The sequence below is a fragment of the Diadema setosum genome, chromosome 9, assembly GCF_964275005.1.
Source record: "Diadema setosum chromosome 9, eeDiaSeto1, whole genome shotgun sequence".
Taxonomy (NCBI): Eukaryota; Metazoa; Echinodermata; class Echinoidea; order Diadematoida; family Diadematidae; genus Diadema; species Diadema setosum.
The window spans coordinates 8,638,762-8,660,094 of record NC_092693.1 but is presented as its reverse complement, the minus strand read 5'-3'; the positions used below and the strand labels follow the sequence as shown (position 1 = coordinate 8,660,094).

The window sequence follows — 21,333 nt, the reverse complement described above, 5'->3', positions numbered from 1 at the left end:
GTTTAATTTTTATTAGAGCGTATAGATAATGATACATTGTTTCTAAGAGATCTAGGTATATCGTAACAGGGAAAACAAACAATATCAAAACACCAACACACATACTCAAACATATACACATTATAACATGAGGACTCGGACACGCACACACACAAACTCAGAGCGTGAGACAAAACACATGCACAAAGGAAACAACTTTAGTACAACAAGATGAACAAAATTGGACGGTGATAGGTGGGTGACACGGAAAAAAAAAGCCGATGCGATATTATCAATTTCATTGCGCATTATGAATTAAGCGTGCAATGTAGGAACTGTTTGCATTTTATTTTCTTTGCAATGTATATTCTATAAAAAATAGCTTGTCGGATCGCCATACACTTTGGTGGAGAGCGACAGTTTCTTGGAGTAATCAAGTGGGGACTGCTTCTAGAGAAACCTCATGGCTTCATTTCAGTCTCTTCTATTCAGTTCTATCACTCGCTTATCACTGATACATAAGTCATACTCCTACAAGTATATTTTCTGTTCGGAGATTCTGTTGCACTTGCACTTCGTGTCTTGTTAAGCACCCTACGTACGTCTTTTTTTTTATATTTTAACGTATACTGCGTATAGGCCTACTACATAAAGTAAAACATTTGAATCGCTCTTTATTTCAGGAGAAACCGAAGCTGCTTGAGCATGAACTCAATCTAGACTACGGTAAATATCAGAAGTGAAAACTGAACACGTTCAGCTTCCGACAGCGTTGCGTGCTATAAGGCTTCACGACTTTAAGTAAAACAGATCCTTCTGGATCATACCTCTATCCTTTACTGACAGAAACTAAAACAAAGTGTGAAAGAAAATTCTTGTATAAAATTCCCGTACAGTATCCATCCCATCTAATAGGAACGCAAACATTTCGAAAGTTTATTCAGTCTTTGATTTTTTTTTAAGTTACTTGTAGCCGTAGAGGGCCTCTGACAACATTAACATGTTTAAACAATTAATCTTCCGTCTTGCCCTTTTTTTCATAGATGATTTTAGGATTGAAATGAAACAATTTGGTTTGCACGAAACAACACCTTAAACGTTACGCCACGTTTTTTGTTCGTGTATTTTATAAAGTTTAAACGTTTCGAGACTTGACATTTTTTTAAAACTCTCTGGTATTTTTTGCAGGCTTAATTTTTTCGGCGTTGGTATACTCGGTACTCCCGATTAGTGATTGCAGGGCATTATTAGAATCAGTTGACGGCGTCCGTCCGTGGGACGATGCGGAGAGTTACCCCGTTGGGCGGTGACAGAAAGCCGTTATCACCAAGCTTAGGGGGAACCTGAAAAAAAAAATAGATAGATATATAGATAGAAAGAAAAAAGAAAGAAAGAAAGAAAGCGAGAAAGAAAGAAAGAAAGCGAGAAAGAAAGAAAGAAAGAAAGAAAAAAAAGAAGGAAAGAGAAAAACGCTGATATCTTGCATCACGTCCATACAGTAACATTGATATGTTGGCCCTATATACATTGATAGATAAAAGTGGCGAGTGGCTTGCCCCCTTAGGATTTGACGAGGGATTGGAGTCTGACGATTACATCAAGACATTCAATACATTTTTTGCAGTGGTCCTATATGGGAAGCGTTCCATAACTTTTATTGTGGTGTTGAGGTACATGACATGTCAGAAATTGTAGCATATTGCCCTAAAAGGAATATAAGATAATACCCCTACAAAAAAGGATACATCTGTACTTGTGGCTTTCTGTGTAAAAATGAATGGTACTTGAATACGTTGTTGAGTTCTTCGCTATCCTTTTGTTGTTGTTGTTGTTGTTGTTGTTGTTTTAGTGGGGAGGAGGAGGATGTTACATGAACTAACAACCTAAGCTAAGTAAATCCTTTTGCAAATCTACAGTAGGCCTACACTCAACTTCAACTTTGTGTCAAACGCCTTGAATAGCAGCAGAGGTATTGCTTGTGATGATAACATTCTTCATGGAATCTCGTGAAAAAGAGCTAGCTTTAATAGTCTAAAGGCAACTGCGGCAATGGTGAAAACAATGAAATTGTATACCCATAAAGAAGGTAAAAAGGGTATTTTGTTTGTTGTTTTTTTAAGCTGGCAAAAGATTTGCCTAAGCTACTTAGGCCTGCGAGCTCAAAATACCTCTGTCTGTGGACACGTCTCGAATCGGTACTTCTGGAGGAGCCGAGCGATCGCCATCTTAGCTTCCATGAGAGCGAACCTCATTCCGATACAGTTGTGGGGACCCGCTCCGAACGGTAGCCAAGCGAACGGGTGGCGCTTATCTTTCTCTGCTTTGCTGAATCTAAAGAAGAATTAAGGAATACATTGATGTGCTGGCTGGAAAAATACATCTTGAATTATACTTTAAAAGAAGACAGATAAAAAGAATAGTAGTTTGGCTGAAAAATAAAAGAATACAATAGTAGAACTTAGGAAAATATCATCCGTAAAATCTCGAGATTTTCTGGATCAGCGCGCATACTAGTCATGACAGTTGAATATTCATTCACTTGTTTAAGAACAGCTCTGGTTTATTCCACGCGGGGAAAGGAAAAGTTTCATAGATTGAATATCGTAAAAATTCCCTACTGTCAATTTGTACCTGAAATGACCTGTAGTGTAAACATGTATCTTTTCAACCTCTGAATTGCTGTCGTTCATGTATTTGCAATACGCATTTTATGTTCATTCGAGAATAATAGAATAAGCGTTATTAAATTTAATACAAAACAATGGGAAGAAAAACAGGGATTTATTTTAAAACACCTACACTATAAGATAACAAGAAACATTGATTAAAACAATGATTAGAATGTCATCTTTGAGAATGAATTCCTTTCTTTAGTTCAAAGACCGATGCCCGATATAAAATGGGCTTAAGAACTCGTTAAATCTTATAAATTTACATAATATGCAAAAAAAAAATCCAATTTCAATTTAAGACAGGATTTCAACTCAAATTTGAACTTGTGATCCATAACCATCTAAAGTCCATCTCTCTGCAAAGTTTTAACGCTTTCTCATCATGAAAGGGAGCAATTTGACTTTTAAGGCTTGTTACCTGTTCGGGTCAAATTTCTCTGGGTCAGGCCAGTACTTCTCGTCATGGTGTATGTTGTAGACGGGAATGAAGATAACCACGCCTGGTTCGATCGTCATTCCGTTATAGGTAAAACTTTCGGTGCATCGACGATTTATCCTGTAATACATTATGCAATGAATGCAATGATGGAATCACACACGCATACATGAACACCGATGCAGATTAGAAATGTCATGGCAATTATGGTGGAATAGAGCGGGCGTACTAGGAATTCACCTGTTACAAATTGGAATAAACGCCAGTCTATGCTGAACGTGGGTGCGTGCTGCCGATGCTTAAAAAAAAATATATGATACAGTGGACGCGGTTAAGTATTAATAAGCGTTGAATGTTGCGTTTATCATCAAAACAATCAATGCACAGATATACGAAATATACGAATATTGTGTATGAAATTAATATGCTCGGTTAATTCGTAAACGCTGTTATTTCTTCACGGAAATCATTGCCATGCTCTGCATATTTTGACATTAAATGGGCAAAAAGAGTTCAACAAAAGTAAGCGTTCAAGTATTCCTTAACCGCGATCATCTCCTTTCGCACCAGTTTTCACGTGTGAAATTTCAAATGTGAAATTTCATAATGTCGTATCTTCCTGATTTCTTTGTTTGTCATTTTTCAAAATCATTCTGCTGGGAATGTTTTCTCTTTCTCTTAAAGTTTATTTATTTTTGGGTGGATTTCTTCTTTAAAGGTAGGGGATACCTTTTACAGACCTCCCAAAATGCAGCAAAACATTAAATATGAACCTCAAGGGACTTGTTTAGGCCACTGCTGAGAAATTTGGAAGTCAACAGTTATCTACAATTTGAATAATGCACAAAACTCAACTACTCAGTAGTTCTGTGTGTCAGCCACACTTAAGCCTTTTTGTTGCAGTCTTCTGTATTCTTCTATCTATAAACACAAATCTAAGAGTATAAGAGCTGATGTAATAACATATAGAGTGTGTGGCAAGAATGTATATAGAAATGTTTGTAAGTTTTGATGAACTTTCTTCACAAAATATACATGATGGACACACATGCAGTGCATGGGTCTGCAAAGGTAGCCTAGCAATGTACTGGAATTTACGGTGAGCCCCGAAAAAATTCAATTCAAAATCTAACGGTCAATAAAAATGTACTAAATGTTACCTTCCACTTTCAATACTTTATGGGAGTTTCTAAAATGATACTCTCTTCAACATACCACTGTATTTATACAACTCTTCATTTAAGGCATGCAAATGGGATTCCCTACCTTTAAAGTAGGAGGTTGGGTTTACATTCTGTCGAAGAGGGCGTAATAACTTTATCCAGGTACGGCCCTGATCCAGGTCAGTGCCGTAACAATTCCAGGCGAGAGCAAATTAGGTTTAATCAGATAGAGGCTTACTTACACAGCAGCAGGAGGATAGAGGCGTAGAGTCTCACACACCACCTGATCCAGGTAAGGCATGGTGGCGATGGACGTGTACCCTACCGAGTCACGAGAGGGCGTCATCTCATCGACCTCCTGGATCAACTTTTCCTGAATCTCGGGATGAGTGGACAGGAGATAGAAGACGAACCCCAGCAAGGTGTTGGTAGTCTCGTATCCAGCGGTGAAGAATATTATTGCCTGAAAGAGTAATTCAAACTGAAAGGCGTTTTTCTTTTCCTGATCATTCTAACGGTTCACCAACTGACTACTCTCGTATCAAGAAGTGAAGATCCCCATTAGGGCCTATGTTGCTTTAATAACAAGGTGACTACCGATGACTGAATGAGCTTTTGTATACATTTGATATTAAGTTTGATTTTTAAACTCTATTGGCTTTATTTACGCCCATGATATTTCAAACTTTCCTTATAATATAATTTTGCTCCAAATGTGGGTATAGTCGAAAAGTCTTGCAATCACGCAATGGTGGATTATTAGAAAGGAAGCAATATATTGCATTCTGTCTGTTTCCCATATTTACATTTGCCAAATTACTCGAGACCCCTTGGCCCTCACCATAACTAACTTTTTGTGTACTACCATGCACAGAGGGACAGGTAATAGCTTGACAGGAAACAAATTCAGTTGAAAAAACAAAAATGATTTCCCACCGATGAAATCCGTAGAATACTCCCCATAACTGTTTGACGTGCCATAACAACGTGTATACCGACTCTACTACTTTCAAAGTGGTTTGTTTGTGTATGTGTGTATGTGTGTGTAAGGGTGCTGCTCACGTCTGTCGCCAGAATCGCGCCCAGAGCAGATTGTCTGCACCTGACGTCACGCCTGACGTGACGGACACACCCACCTGACCGACCAGTTCTGTGTCTGTCAGCAGAACATTCTTCGAGAGAGTCTTCGTGTGGAAGTCGACGTCGTGGTGACGTTCGATATCGGCATGGATGTCATCCTTGTCTCCTTCGTCTTTCGTTTCGGTGACCTTCTCCTTGTAAGAGGATTGTGCATCGATCATAAGCTGCAAAAAGTCGACCGACTGTCCAGCAAAGGGGGAAAAAGGAAACGTTGGTATACTGCTTAGAATGTACATTATCTAGGTCCGGGATCCGAAATCTACTAAGATTAGAAGTGATGAATATGCATACAAAGTTATTTTTCTTCCATCTTTTTTCACATTAGCGAGTTGCGAATCCAGGGGAAGCGCACCGGTCGCCCCTTTATTTATCTATTTATTTTTTTGTTAAAAGAAAGACATAAAAAAAAAAAAATGGAGGGGGCACGTGCGCCCCCACCCCTTTTATGGAATTCCTGGATCCGCCTCTGTTAATTTATATATCAATATTTCAGTAAACCTATTCATCGTGTTCTGCTATATACACGGGGTACGGTACAACGGTATCCTGTCGCGTAAATTCCTCGATCGCTATGCATGCTGAATTCGGAGACAAAGTCACCATAGGTTACTGGGTATGATAACATTTTAATACATGCCCTTCTTGTTTATTGGGGCATATCTCGTGTGATTGCCAATATTAACTGTTTTGATTACACGCAAAGCCAATCAAATATCACGAGATGGAATATGTCCCCGTCCCTTTCGTATTCCTCAATTTGTATAAATTTCACTAGTTAAAACTGATGCCATATCATTGAGAAAATCATTTAAAACAGGAGCACAATGATTACGAATAACCTATGCTTTAAAGACTACATAATCAAAACGTTGACGATGTCTTAACGGCAACAGCAACAACAATCAATAAGAATGAAAATAATGATAACAAAATAATACTATGATTATAACAACAAACTATACTCTAAGTCAGCACATAACAAAAAGCGAGACCATACTCCTTTAATATATAGCGCTAAAAAGAGAAAATACAAACGAATAAAAAAAGTTAATGAATATCTTTTATATTTATCTACATATTTATTATTTACATTTACATGGACTGTGAACAGAGTTCCGCTAATTATACACAAAAATAATGACTGAAGCGAGCCTGTGCGACCCTAACCTACCTTGCCTTTGTCGCTTCGAGGAGCGGACTTCCTAAGGGCCACAGTTTTCTTCGTGATGTCGGCGAAAAATGCCACTACGTCCTTCGGAATGAATCTCACGATTCCAAGGAAGTTGAAAATTTCTCCCAGTGCGGGAAATAAACCTGTGAAAGGAAATACGAAAAATTATAATGAATATCACAAGTGAGAAAGAGAGAGAGAGAGAGAGAGGGGGGGGGGGCTTGGGATAGAGAGAGCATGATTGACGCAGGATAACATCAGTAAGTACTAAATTAGATGTTATAATTTTGTATGATTTCACGATAACGTTTCCTAATCTCAAGCATCATGACAAGGGTTATCCAGAACAGTTCCAAAAGCTTGCCAGAGGCTTGCCCGACCTTTCAACAAACTATAAAAAGTATACCAAAGCAATAAATATTATGCGACATGTTTGCCAATGGCCAAGACGAAATAATTTCCATTGCATGTATCAGTAACAAAGGAGTAATAGCAAATGGTTTATAATAGTCTTTATGGTGAATTGTGTATGATATCATATCAACTGCATTATGAATCTCTTGTATTCCAATTAGCCATTTAATAGATTCATGTTTCTAACCTTTATTATTATTATAAAAATTATTGGAATCATTAGTATTATCATTACTATTGTTATTATTATTATTATCATACCATCATTAGTGATATTATCATTAACATTATCATTATTATCATACTTGGATTGGATCTCACCCCTCATGATTTCAATAATGCCTGTTAACTCAAAACACTAAATATTCATCGGTTATTTACGTCGATAAGGGGCAATTTGTCAGTCAGTTGCGATGCAAGTTCTCGTTATTCTCAGTGAAAATAACAGTATGCTCAATGGGCAGATCAGTTAAAAGTAGAAGGCTGAGATCTTTCGGACGTGATCGCCTGAGAAAATCGGATATCGGCACTTCGATTAAATGATATTGATTGCTGCTTACTGTCATGATCACAGCTAACTATAATTCTGTTGCAAATTACTTCATTGCCACAATGAAGTGATATCAATTACGTCTTTCGAGGTTTGATCGTAACGGGTTTAAAAATTCTACTTTAATTCTGGATGACTTACTCGAGAGAGCAACAAGAGGACTTTTCGCATCGAAGGTGAAGGCTCGCCTGGCGTGAGCCACAAAAGGGTCATTGGGGTTGGCCTGAGAATCCACATCTAAGCCGAATGCACAGCTACCAATGACGTCCATCACGAAAGACCCAAAGACACTGTCGCACGAGCATTAACGGATAAAGTTCATGGTTATCTACTTGACACTAGAAAGACGCAGATTTACAAGTTTTCAAAATTACAAGGTGAGTGAATGTTCGCAGGATGTTTGTCTTCATTATCCAAGACTGTAAGTAAGCAGCATAGGTTATCTCATCTTGTATTCTTCGTTACTGGACAGAGAAATTGATTTCCATGTTTTTAACTTTGTATAATGATTTTGACCAAGATATATTTCGCCCATTTCGAATGTCAGGTACATTGGTCTGATTTTTTTTTTTTGTGTGTGTGTGTGTGTGTGTTTTTTTTTTTAATACTCATGAAGACATAAATAAATGACATGAAATTCAACGAAACGAACGCAAGTCAAAGCTGGCATTCCGATCATGTTTTCAGCGCAATCCTCGGACTTAAAAGACGAAAGGTTATCACTTATAATTGCCTATGTAATTTGCAAAGTTTTATAGTGAGCCTAAGTATATGAACGGATTTGCATTTACTGGGGATCTTTTTGTCGATGATCGAGGCCTTGAGGAAGTTTCGTTGTAATCTGTCATTTATTTGTCACTCTCACGTAAAAGAGTAATGTTTATTTCACGCCTATTAAAAAAAAAGTTTATATTTTTTAAAGAAAACAACAGAAATCTATGATCATCACCTGCGGCATTGCAAAATGATTTTCGATGCACTAATTAAATCTAGCCTTGTTTCAAATATCAATGAAAACAATCCTAAATTCATAGTTAAAAAATAATATCGTATACACTATATCCTATTGCCGTATCATTTCTGAGTTGGGTTTTCAGTTTCGAAATAATTATTATGACATTATATTGCCATTATGATATAACTAATATATATAGATGCAATATAAAAAGAGAATGAAATTCTAAAGTCATGTGTTTTCAAGAGATTATGACACTAGTCAAAACTACAGACTCATAGGTGCCTCGAACACTATGGCTTTTGTGGCAACTTAACGCCCTTATCATTCTCAACCAATGAGATGCAAATTCAAGCCTTTTCTTATAGCATTCCCCTGTATGACTATGCAGACAGTTATTACCTTTTGCACTCGATGTAGCCGTCTTTCTTCTGCTGAGACCCAATATGCTCCATGAGTTTGTCAGCGGCCTTGTTCACCAAATTGGACATCTTGAAATTCAGAATATTGACACATGATTAAACTTTGTGTGTGTGTGTACCGTTTACTCAGGATTATGCTTGTGTCATTATGTCATTGTGTTATTTGCTCTTGTTTCTCTCTTTGTGTGTTTTTTTTTTTTGTTTAGAAGTTTGAGGAACATTAAATGGTTTATTGTTGACAGCGCACATTGGTGACAGTGCAGCAGCCATGGCAGAATTTCACACATTTGTCTTGTCTTGCCTAAGTCGACCTCGCAAAAGTCGAAAAATGATTAGCTAAGGGGCATGGATATAAACATGATAAACATGTGCTAATTCTATCACGTAAGTTTTAATTCTGGTAAGACGAAAGATTCATTTCGGTTTCTTTAGATTCGACTTTAGAAAGACAAAGTTGACTGTATTTACAAAGTGTATTTACGCGCGTGAAGGGCTCGCCTCTTCAGAGAGGTACCGGTATATCCACTCTGCCGTAACACTCGTGGTATCATTTGCAGAATATACCAAATATATTACTGGGTTGAGGTCCTGAGAAGGTTTATCCTCAGGTGCTCCCTTTTCAGTCTTGGATGATGCTTAATTAATCATCAAAATAATTGTATCTATGTACATGCTGGCCTATTTACGAATTTGTATGCTTGTATGGGTGATTATGATAGGAAACTGTGTGTATATGTTTGTATATCTGTGTCTGTATATGTTTGTATGTCTGTGTCTATGTTCGTGCCTGTGTCTGCGTCTGTGGTGTGTCTGTGTCTGTGTCTGTGTCTGTGTTGTAGGCTGTAGCGGATGGCCAGAGGAATCTCACCTGCCTCATCTTGGCTGCGCTGAAGGTCGGGGTGAGTAGATTGCGTACCTCACGCCATCGTTCGTCCTCCAGGGAGGGGAGTGCCTGTCGCAGTTCTCTGTTGTTCAGCGCAAAATCCTGTCAACATACAGATAAACACAATCATAATCATGGGTCACTACGTGGCACATTATCTTCATCTTGCTGCCTCAAAATATCACTAATACTGTATCAAAGAAAGAGTCAGGTGTCATACAACTCCCACTTAATTCTACGAGTAATGTATCATGGGTGTTTGTGAAGGTGTAGAGGACGTCTGGTGTTGTTATGTAGCGCACCACATAACACCAAGGTCTAAGGTTCGCATCCTGTCATGACACGTCCTCATTATATATAAGATGGTTTTAAGTCGCTCACATACGCAAAGACGGTTTAACAACTACAGATATGAACAAAACGATAACCAAGGAAACAACAACAACAAACAAACAATCCAATATACAAAAATACAATACTCATTGCAGAGGCCCGTAAATCATTCACACACAAACCATTATGTGGAGAATTTGTGTGATAAAGTATTGACCCGTTCTTACCAGTCTGTTGTGGAAATTGCTGAAGTTTTTCACCATGATAAGTCTAAGCATATCGGGATCTCCGACCACCAGCATGGGTATTCGAGGGGCGTAGACTCTGTGATATGAAGAGGGGTTAATGGTCGTATGACTAAAAATGGCACTATAGCTTTGCAAGAAACCCATTACCTCATTAACAGCATTGTATGCTGTGACATAGTCCTTGACAACGTGTGTTGCCATTTCAGCGACTGTCAGTCAACTCTATATGTTTGTGTTATTAATTGTTTGAACATTCACTATAGACCTACATGTGTAACTTTTGCACTTTTATCATCTATGCAAAATGTTAGTTGTCTGACTTTATGACTGTCCTCTACTCTTTAATTAACAGATACAATTATCGGCTCTAAAAATACTGAGCCATTCAATGTCCAAATTGTGGCATGATATCTTTCATGTGCCCATGACGGCCTTTACCGCTATACTAGTAAAATAGTCATCATTATCAACATGAATATTATTTAGGCCTATATAGTATTTGGTCATTATTTGCATCATCATCATCTCATCATACTTATGAAGATTATGTTCATGTAATTGGACGGCAAATAATAGTACATACCCGTAAACTCGGCCATATTTCTTTGCTAAGAAGGTGAAAACTTCTGGAACTCCCTGAGAATGAACAAGAGGGAAATATCAAAGAAAATAACAAAATGGTACTTCTGATCGGTTTCCAAGCATCAGCCTTTACTACTGGCGGGTTAGAAGTCTGTTATGGTAAACCCTTAAATATTCCACATGCAGGCAGGAATTATGCATCTCATTTTGACAGATGATTTGGTTCAGTATTCGACTAAACTGACCGCTTGTTTCACCCTGGAAAAGAAACAAAGGACTGTGAATTAAAAAAAAAAAAAGGTTGTTGTAATTTGTAGCTATGAATAAATTATGATATTGGGAGTGACATTATTCATGTTTCATTTCCTTTGACTTTGATTTTGTACCTCTCAACATTAGATCTCTTTACAGGTAGGTTCAATGCCGTATATCAAAACACTCACGCTGCGTAACCGGGACATCTGCTTGTTTTCTGTGTGACTAATCAGGGTATTTCATTCTACATTTACGTTGTAGTTTTCAGATATGATAAGCTGAAAAAAAAAATACAATCAAAATGTGCAACAGTATACGTTTCAGTTGACAGTGTCTCGCCCGTATATATCATGATGTAGCAGATGCGGGGAAAAAAAATCAACTAATTGCTGACTTTCGATTTACACCGTTATGTTCTCTGATAATTACCATGCTGAACTCTAGACTACCAATAATGGGCAGTGCGGGATGGTAGACCACGCCCTTCCGTCGCCAGTAGGTGTGGCACCATGTATCGTACCTGATGAAATCAAACGGAAAGTGTTGCGAAATTGATTAGATTGATAGCATATACCCTTAATTTGGGGACACTGTGGCATAGTGGACAAGATTCCTGACTTTCAGTCGGGTGACCGGAGCTCGAATTCAGTGCAGTAGTTATGTTCTCGGGCAAGCTGTTTTTGCCTATCATGTCCCTCTCGACCCAGGTGTGTAAGTGGGTATAGGCCTATCTGGCATTGGAAGGGTATTAAACACTTGTAATAATGGCAGGCCCTCTGGTACAACAATGTCAATACTGAAGAAGCTACCCTAGACAAAGTATGTTATTGGTATTATTATTATTATTATTATTATTATTATTATTATTATTATTATTCAGTGTTATTATCATTATGATCATCGTTCTTATTATCATTATTATCATCATCGTCGTCATCATCATCATAATTATGCCGATATCTATAGTAAGCATGATGCTAGTCCCAACGAGCCATAACATCCCTGTGCTCTTACTTGTAGGGGTAAAACATGAGAGTGCGCGTCTTTTGGATGAACCCCCTGGGTTGTTGCCGAATGTGAGATTACCGTAGTAACTTGTTACTCGTGTTTGACGTTGAATATAGGATATATTATTTTTTTTTAAACTGCAGCTGCTGCACTCTTTACTACAGGATCTTGGTTTGCAGACTCCCTGTGAAAATGTGGTCACAATCACAACTGTTTGGTTACATTTATTTTCTCAAGAGATACCCCACACCTTTATCTCATTCATGTCAGCAGCTATAGGCAGACCGCAATCCAGCCATCATTTTTCAACATGTTCTACGAGTTCAAGGCCTAACTTTTGTACACCACACATCCATATTCTGGCTTACAGCATTCATTACTTCTATGAGCTACTATACCACTACAATGTAATTAACGTTCGGATGGCATTCGTTTGACCATTACGGATTGCAGTAGTGAAAATCAAGTTGCCTATTTACGACACTCTCGGACAGCCTAGGAAATACAGTGGTAAGCAGTGAATATTTATATATGAAAGTAAAGCATTAAAGTCAGTCATCTAATCGTGTACAGCTGACAATCGAGTTTCAGTATAATAAAATGTTCAATTGTCTATACACCACCAAACATTGCACAAGGTATAGCATAGCACACATCATATTATAAGGGACGCTGAATAAAAGAGACGTTGCAGTGTAGGTTCCACTTAGCCTAAGGGGACCAATGTGGGAACTGTCTTAAGGATAGGGCGTTTGAACACATCCTTCCCATGCTCGTTGACCGATTAGCCTATAGTTACAGGACTGATTAGCCTATACTTACAGTAGAAACACGACCACTAGTAAGGCGATTGTCAAGACAAGAAGCCATGTCAAAGACATGGAATATCCGAAGATGTCCAGTGTCATGGTACCTATCCTTAGTGAGCGGCGTGCCGGCAGCAAAATGAAGAGATGTGGAACGAGCCGTGACACCATGTAGACATAATTTATTTATATACAAAGGTGAATTTCTTTTCAGGCAACGACGGAAGTGTTGATCTAGCCAAATATGGCGAGTCCCGGGCTCGACAAAGCCGCTCAAAGTTCAAATGCAAATGCAGCCCATACCTACTCGAGATGAAGGACAAACATTAAACAGTTTTCCATAATTGGGGTGTGGGGATGGGGATGAACAGGGTTTCCCAATATTTGACATTTGATATCATCCGTCTTGGTTGTGGTTATCAAAGCTACAGAAGAAATTCCTTGTAATCCATTACTTGTAAATGCATGTACTGGGGATAAGCAAAGGGGGTGGGGGTATTAAGGTAGATGGATCATTAATTTGACATTCTGATCCTTCCTCCTCAGGGTTCTTTAAGCAACAGAAGACAATCATCGTAAGCCATTACTTACACCTTTGGAGGATTATAGCCTTCGGGTAAATAAAAAAAGAAGGGATAAGGAGAGTGAAATGCACGTGCAGCTACATTATCTTACACATGCGCAATAATGCGCATTTATAACCCATCGATAAAATCCTTTTCAGTGATAGGTCTACATAGCACCATGTGACAAAACATTAAATTGATATACACGTATGTTAATGATATTGAAAACAACATGATTGTTGATGGAGAAAAATGTGCTACACTGTGACGACATTCATGTGTTAGTGCACTACATCATGAATGTCGTCATAGATAATGTATGGGTGTCATATATAGACCACTGTTTGACTTTTAGTTGTTGTTTTTTTCTTATTTTTTACATAATTTCCATGCACCCCAGACGACACGTAATATAGATTTACCAGATAAGTAACATACGATAACTAAAGTAACAAGCAGTTAATTGTGCAAAGGAGGAAAACAGACTTTTTAAAAACTTTCTTTTAATGTTACAGTGTATTACGACAGCTTACTTCCGGGATGCCGTAAGCTCCCTTTATTCGCGTCTTATTTAAACATTCAACTGACAATATTGTCCTCTATGTTTGTCCAAATCGTGATACAAAATTCCACGATGAAACCATGATATCCACATGCCGGAGGTCTATAGCCGTCTCCATTATATTGAACACCGCATGACCGTCCTCTTTATGACTTAGTTCGGGGTTGTATTTTTTCTTCACCTGTTTTCTGGTTGAAGTTACAACGAAGTAAATATTCAGACCCAACACTATCAGTAAATTGTATTTCTCACAACAGAAGGAAACTGCCGAACGCGAGAACCTCTTCTTGACGGGAATCGCCTCTACTTTCCTTCTCCTTTGAAATTGCATGTGAATATTTAATATAGCATAATCTCTCAGATTTATTTCAAGAAAATCCAAAAGTAATAATTTACATTATATTTCCCGTATCCCTTCCCTCTTTGTTACTTCCGTTTCAATTGACAGTTCATCGAAAAAAAACCCCCACATCATTATCGCATATAAAGATATGATTGTATTTCATTTATTTATCCAATATGATTGAAAATACGATCATTCTTCTCTTTATGTCTAAACTCAAAGCGTATGATCAGGAGTGATGGTTGACACTAAATCCATGTACCCACTGATTCTGCAATCTCATCATATCATTATTATAACCAAAGATAAATGGGATTTTGATAAACTGTCTCTTAATTCTGTCTACTGAAATGTATTTTCTTCAATTACTAAACTTGCATTCATCCTTCCAAGCATTACAATTCGACTTACCCTGAGCACCGTCTCACCTTTAACTTCAATAATTGTACCTATATACCTTCAACCTTCTTTCCCTGTAAGAACCATTACACGATTCTAATGTATAACTCTCAGTGATACCACAGAAATATTGTAAACATGTAGAAGAGTATTAGTGTTGAGGAGACTATCATACATAGGGAAAAACAAACAAGCAAACACAAAATAAAACATGGGTAGCTTCCACAGCTTAGATATGAAATCTCGGAATATCATAGCAGAGGTTACAGAAAGCCCTCGAACAATGGACTAATAATGTTTTTTTTTTTCTGTAAAATAATACCTCAATGTTGTTGTGCCATTACATAGCAATATAAGCATACACAATCACCCACATACACACAAACGAATACGCCAATAGACATTTTGGCGATTATGCCAAGATTTTCAATCATAACACGCATTCCCTCTAAAATAATCATTCCAACATGATCTTGAAGGAATAACGTGACTTCTGGAACAAGCAGCAGGAAAAATAAGACGATCCATCTTTGTCCCCTTTAGCTTCGCATACTACGCATTTTCATAATCGGCAAAGCTTGGTTTTGTCAACGATGAGAGACCTGTCAATACATCCAACGTTGGCACAACCTGTCAATCAAATCAACAAAATTGCAATAGGTGTCACTTCCAAGTCCAAGGAAAAGAAAATAGTAAGGACGGGTGTTTTAAACATGAATTCATATACATTTTTTTTTAGCACAACATAAAAACGGACTGATTACGTAACAACTGCTGCAGGCACGTGATTTTTCATCAGGCTTATAGGAGAAATCAAGAAGCAATGCCAGTTTAAAAGCTCAAGACCAGATACAATCGTACTTGAGTGAAATACAACAGTGCTTTTAAGAAGCCAACACCGTTTGATGAACATTGTTGACAGCATTCAAAGATCAACTTATAAAAGATCGCACAAGCAAGTTTAGTCAGGTGCTACTTTAAATCCATTTTAAAGACAGAAGAGAAAAAAAAAAAACCCGGATGACTATGTTTGGAACCTTTACTTAAAACAGCATATTCCGTTTTAATAAATTGTATCATTCTCCGGAGGTATATATATCATAACCTACCTGTCAATGCCATGGCTCGGCTGAATTCATCTTTTAGAATGTCTAGGATTCCTGTTACTCCCGTTTCCCCCTACAAAAACGACATGTGCAATTACAAGGAACCGTCATTAGACTGCATTGTAATGAGGACAGCGTTCGATGAACACTGGTCCCTCATCTGATGTCTAATACAATGTATTTTGTTTTACCTTCCATTTGAGCGGAAAGGTCAACAATATGAATGATCAAGCATTTCAAAATGATATCGTTTGTCGATATTCCATACAACCACAGTTCTGTTCCTGACCTTCTGTACTTTCATCTCGTAAGTGCATTCACGTACATTTTCATTGAACAAGAATACGATTATAATTTTGGAAATATTTCTTTATTGGAGACTGTGGAGGATTCAGTATCACTGGAAACACCCGTGTGCTCTTATCGGTTCGTATTGATCTCAAGTCACGCTATTCCAAACTTCATCTACTCTGACACAGGTACAAAAGCAAGCTAGACACATGAACACTTCATCCCCTGCAGTTCTTGAACATTGGTTCCAAGACCTCCCCCATCCTCCACACTGATCTGTTAATTATCCCTCGTAGGATCATGATAATGATCTCTGATGATAGAGATAACGCTATCTTGTATAGATGTGTTGGCAATAGGACAAAGAGGGTTAAACCTACACCACATGCAAGTCCCCATATCACTGGCCTGCCGATGAAGGCGGCCCGGGCTCCCAGGGCGAGTGCCTTGAGGATGTCCGCTCCAGTACGCACGCCTCCATCAACGTACACTTCTACGTTGGTACCATGTACAGCTTCAACCACTTCCGGTAGGGCATCAAGCTAGTGTTAGAGAGTAGATACAAAATTTAGATGACAGTTGATGATGTTGATGAGGAATGTAATCGTCCATTCATCCCGAATCACAGTTGGATATGATTAAGACGCAATTAATGAAGATAGGGAAATGACAATTCTCAACTAATATGATAAAAAAGGAATAATCGGAAAATTTATACAGAAAATGGTTAAAACCAACAACAACAAAAAAGGAATAAAGATAAAAATGCAGTGTAAATTAGGAGACTAAAAAAAGTTCAAAGCCTTTAACTGAACCACAGTAAAATCGATTCCATAAGATAACCGTGGCCTGTTCTTCATAAAAAAAAAAGTAGCTCTAAAAGTCGGATAGCAATGCACTGATGTAAATGCTAATTAGTTAATTAGCATGTACAATCATAATTTTCGAACCGGAGCTATGACCGAGTCCAGCTGCCTGCCGCCGTGAGCCGAGACCAAGATGCCGTCTACCCCAGCCGCCGCAGCCTCGCGTGCCATCTCGCCTGTAGCAGAAAAGAGAAGCGCTGTGCCATACAGAGAATGTACAGATTCGAAAGCAGCCACAGCATTAATGTGTAGGCCTACTTGTGCAAAACACTTGAATAAAATGCTCCTCTAAACCGTGTTGCACAAACGTATTATATGATGTTTATGTGGATGGATGGCATACATAAGTAGTGTTGTTATGCATGTGAGTATGAATGTGTAGAGTCAAAGAATGTATAGTTTGTTTGATAAATCCTAATCATAATTGATAATCGATAGTTATAGCATTCACAGACAAATAGGGTGTATTCACAAGAATGTTTTTGGTGTAAAAGCACACCTATACTATATCTTTTGTTTTGTTTTAACTGTTTCTTCCGTAAGATCGTGTGCGCGATCTGCATCAATAGAACACAAAATGGATTGCCAAGTGAAAAAGAAGGACCCTGAGATTTGGAACCGCAATACCACTGAGCTAAAGCCATGCAGTTTACTGCAATGCCACGATGATGCTGGTTTGTATGGGCAGTGGTGGGCAAATGGGCATCCTTACCTGTGAGTACACCCTTGACCACCAAAGGTAAGGCTGAAATCCTCTTGATCCACTTTATATCTTCCCATGTGATGGAGGCATCGATGGATTGAGCGTAGATCCAGAGCAGAGAGTCGCCCTCGGCTGTCGCTCGTACGACATCTTCCTCAATCAGGTCCATGATCACACATCTGTGAGTCAAGGAGGACGGAGAGAAGGCATCAGCAGAATGGTGTCTTGATTTTGGTTGTCCTGGTTACCAGTTTATTTGAGGTGTAGCTTCACATGTTAACAATTCCCTGTGTTTTTATTACATGTTATTGTGTTCATTACATTGTTGTCCTGATGTCGTGTCATTTGTATACCCAAACATTTCATTGTATCCTCAATTTGTTGGAGATGAAATGAAACAACTAGAACTTGAACTTGAAATCTTCACAGATGCAATTCTGTCGTATTCGCATTCTTTAAACCTATCCAATTGATTCAATGGCTACATCAACCCCAGATACGCAAAGGTGTTAGCTTAAGATCATCAGGATACTTGTACATACTTGATATTGCCACATAGGTCGTCATCAACCACTGCTCCATCTATGAGAAGGGTTAAGCGTTAGGTAAAGGTAAAATCTTATATACCACTTTACCTCACTGTCAACTTTGATAAATAACGATATGGCGAAGATCGGTAGAAGTTTCAACAAAAGTGGACATAAAAGGATAAAACTATACGATAATAAAATGATTTAATGATCTCGCGAAAACAGGAGACTATCTCCAAAGGATATCACAAAAGGAACAGATGTACCAAACAGGCATTACAATAATCCTCGACAGAAAAAATCGGAAGTAGGTATGTTAGATTCCCTTTTTTAATTCATGGGTAAGTAATATAGCCATAAGATGATATGCAGTCGACATGCGAGAGTGAAGTTCTGTAATATCACATATTACCTGAGAAAGGCATAGGCTGGATTTGTGATGACTACTTTGAAGGTGTCATTTCGCAAATCTTGCCTCCTTTTTCCGTAAACAGCAGCGTCAACAGTGACCAAAATAGCTGGGATGTACGACAGTAAAAGATGATTCATAAATGAATGTTGTCGTGGAAAATAAACCACTACATTGAAATTCTTTCTACGCATGTCATGGAGAACATGTCCACTCGTTAAGGCAATTAAAAGTCACAAAATGACAGTCTTTATCCTAATTATATGATAGTGTCTTGCACAAAGTGAGGGTGTTCTATGGCTAGATATTGCTGATGTGTTTTTTAATGACTCTGTGTTAGTATAATCCGTTCTCAAACTACTCCAAGAAAAGGAACGTTCTCTCTACAAGTCTATCTACAATTCCAGGATGTTTTGTTTGTTTGTTTGTTTGTTTGTTTGTTTGTTCATTTCCATCTGAGAAGATAGCTGGATAGCCCATTATTATTCAGCTACGTTAAGCTGGTCTTCCATGGGGTCCAGTTGGATGTGAGGTGGGACCACCCTGCTCTTTACGATGAATGGATGAAGCGGGATCTATACGTGTATGAGTTGTGACTCTCTCATACACGGGACCTCCATTTTATGTCCTATCCGAGTTACCATGGTTACAGAGTGTTTTGCCTCTTGCTAGAGGGGACGGTATGATTACACACAACATTGCTCAGTGCAGACTCGGGTTCGAACCCGGGCCCTTAGGATCGCGAGGCAGACGCACTTACCGATTGATCTAATAGCATAACTCAACACAGGGTTCTCTATTTTATTTCTTCAGTTGGCCACATCGGGTAAATGATAAAATGGTTGACTGTTCAGACCCTCCCGTCATCCAAAGTATTTATTTGTGTGTGTGTGTACGTGATCGTGCTATTCCGTTTGCGTTAACACTATCTTGTGAATCAATGTTTAAGTTGGACTTTGTGCACATTCTTAAGATGCAAAAAGAAAAATCGCCTTCGTTATCTATGTGCATTAATCAATTGAACAATAGACAATGTTTGCCTATTTCCAAAGAGACACGTTTTGCTTTTCAATGGATACTTATGTACTACCTTGAAAGTTTGCCTTCTCCGCCTGCTGAACTAGTAACTCGGTTATTTTTCTGTTCTTGAAAGGATATATCTGCATCATCCGCAGTCCGGTCGGGGCAGCCTTGGTGATGTCTGCAAGGGAGCAGGTGGAGGAGGAGCTTACCGCCATCATTACGTCATGGGAAGCGGCAGCTGTGGAAATGGTTGTCAAACATTGTTCAACGAAATAGTATCTTTTTCCTGATCCTTCAAATCATCTGATATCATTGTCTTTTACTCTTTCACTGTCACCATCATTTTACAGATATTCAAACCTAGTTTTATTGCATCTTGTAACTTACCCTTTGCAGTGGCCAACTCCCCATCGGGATGAGCACCTTTGTGGAACGCTGTGGGCGAGATGCAACAAGGAAAGGCGATTCGATGACCCAGTATTGTGGTCGAAAGATCTCTGTTAGAGACGTCACGAAGTATCCTAGGCCGAAAACGGTACCTATCACATGGAAAGTGAACCAAAGTGGATATTCAACATAAAGATTTTTAGTGTATGTGTGTGTGTGTGTATGTGTGTGCGTGCGTGTGCGTGTGTACGTGAAGGGTTGCTGTTTATGATATTTCCTTTTGGTTGTATTGTATACATGTACCTTTGATTTGCTTTCTGTAACTCCCTTTAATTTTTTGTGCAACTCCTTGGCCCGAATTCACGAAGGTGGTACAAACAAAACCATGGTTTAAACCATGGACAAAAACCATGGAGCGCCAAGTGTCGCACGGATTATTTCGTTACGAAATTGGTCATTTCGTCGATAAAATGACAGGTTTCGTTAACGAAATTATCATTCCGTGGACGAAGTGTTCATTTAGTTACAAAATGTTGTCATTTTGTTACAAAATAATAATTTCATCGACGAAATGACTGATCTCGTGACGAAATATTCCATGCGACACTTGGCGCTCCATGGTTTTTGTCCATGGTTTAAACCATGGTTTCATTTGTACCACCTTCGTGAATTCGGGCCCTTGTGTCAAATTTGGGATTATTGTCAAGGTAACGTGACTTTCCATACAGAAGTGGACACTATTGTAAAAATAAATAGAGCTGATTCCCCTCTCGTGTGCCTCCTTGGATATGTAAGTATAATGCTAAGCATACACAAGCAGAGATGCAGACGCAATATTGGGACGTCGCATGGCGCCACACATCGTTGCTCGAGTATGATCGTCTAGCTGCTGACAAGGTCTTTTTTTTTACCATTTAGAAAAAGGCAAATAATTTACGTATCAAAAAATGAGCATCAGCAAATCTTTGGTTATTCATTTGACGTACCGCCTGAAAGCCGCGCGACTTTCTTTAAGAGTAATCTCTTCATCCGCTCCTCCCTGGTAGTAGTCCAACATCAGCGGGTCAATGATACTCTTGGCGTCTTTCTCGTAGTCGTCTACACACACTCTCCTCGTTCCATGAGACATTG

General features: G+C 38.6%; 2 protein-coding genes across 2 annotated transcripts; both read right to left on the bottom strand.

Annotated features, from left to right (window-relative positions):
- Positions 1-1,179: 1,179 nt before the first annotated feature.
- LOC140232698 (cytochrome P450 3A6-like) lies at positions 1,180-13,462 on the bottom strand. The gene is made up of 13 exons (XM_072312817.1): positions 13,034-13,462; positions 11,633-11,723; positions 10,950-11,002; positions 10,346-10,442; positions 9,771-9,887; positions 8,883-8,971; positions 7,667-7,815; positions 6,562-6,704; positions 5,387-5,572; positions 4,493-4,713; positions 3,070-3,207; positions 2,148-2,310; positions 1,180-1,322 (listed from the first exon to the last, which is right to left on the bottom strand). Exons 1-13 carry the CDS (start codon positions 13,186-13,188, stop codon positions 1,233-1,235), a joined length of 1,692 nt encoding a protein of 563 aa, XP_072168918.1. The 5' UTR covers positions 13,189-13,462; the 3' UTR covers positions 1,180-1,232.
- Positions 13,463-15,355: 1,893 nt separating this feature from the next.
- Positions 15,356-21,331, bottom strand: LOC140232818 (2-Hydroxyacid oxidase 1-like). The gene is made up of 9 exons (XM_072312933.1): positions 21,189-21,331; positions 20,203-20,354; positions 19,883-20,053; positions 18,796-18,901; positions 17,863-18,032; positions 17,235-17,326; positions 16,665-16,826; positions 15,997-16,066; positions 15,356-15,517 (listed from the first exon to the last, which is right to left on the bottom strand). The coding sequence occupies exons 1-9, from the start codon at positions 21,329-21,331 to the stop codon at positions 15,450-15,452; spliced, it is 1,134 nt and encodes a 377-aa protein (XP_072169034.1). The 3' UTR covers positions 15,356-15,449.
- Positions 21,332-21,333: the final 2 nt, after the last annotated feature.

Bases quoted from the DNA above. Each gene is read 5' to 3' on its own strand.
- LOC140232698 (XM_072312817.1), bottom strand. From the start codon at position 13,188: ATGGTGTCACGGCTCGTTCCACATCTCTTCATTTTGCTGCCGGCACGC. The intron at 7,816-8,882 runs GTAATAACTGTC...CTCGTGCGACAG, and splicing joins GGCTACATCGAGTGCAAAAG to TGTCTTTGGGTCTTTCGTGA. The intron at 5,573-6,561 runs GTAGGTTAGGGT...TTTGCTGGACAG, and splicing joins CTCGAAGCGACAAAGGCAAG to TCGGTCGACTTTTTGCAGCT.
- LOC140232818 (XM_072312933.1), bottom strand. From the start codon at position 21,331: ATGTCTCATGGAACGAGGAGAGTGTGTGTAGACGACTACGAGAAAGAC. The intron at 20,054-20,202 runs GTAAGTTACAAG...CCATTTCCACAG, and splicing joins GGAGTTGGCCACTGCAAAGG to CTGCCGCTTCCCATGACGTA. The intron at 16,827-17,234 runs GTTCGAAAATTA...CTCTAACACTAG, and splicing joins TGGACTCGGTCATAGCTCCG to CTTGATGCCCTACCGGAAGT.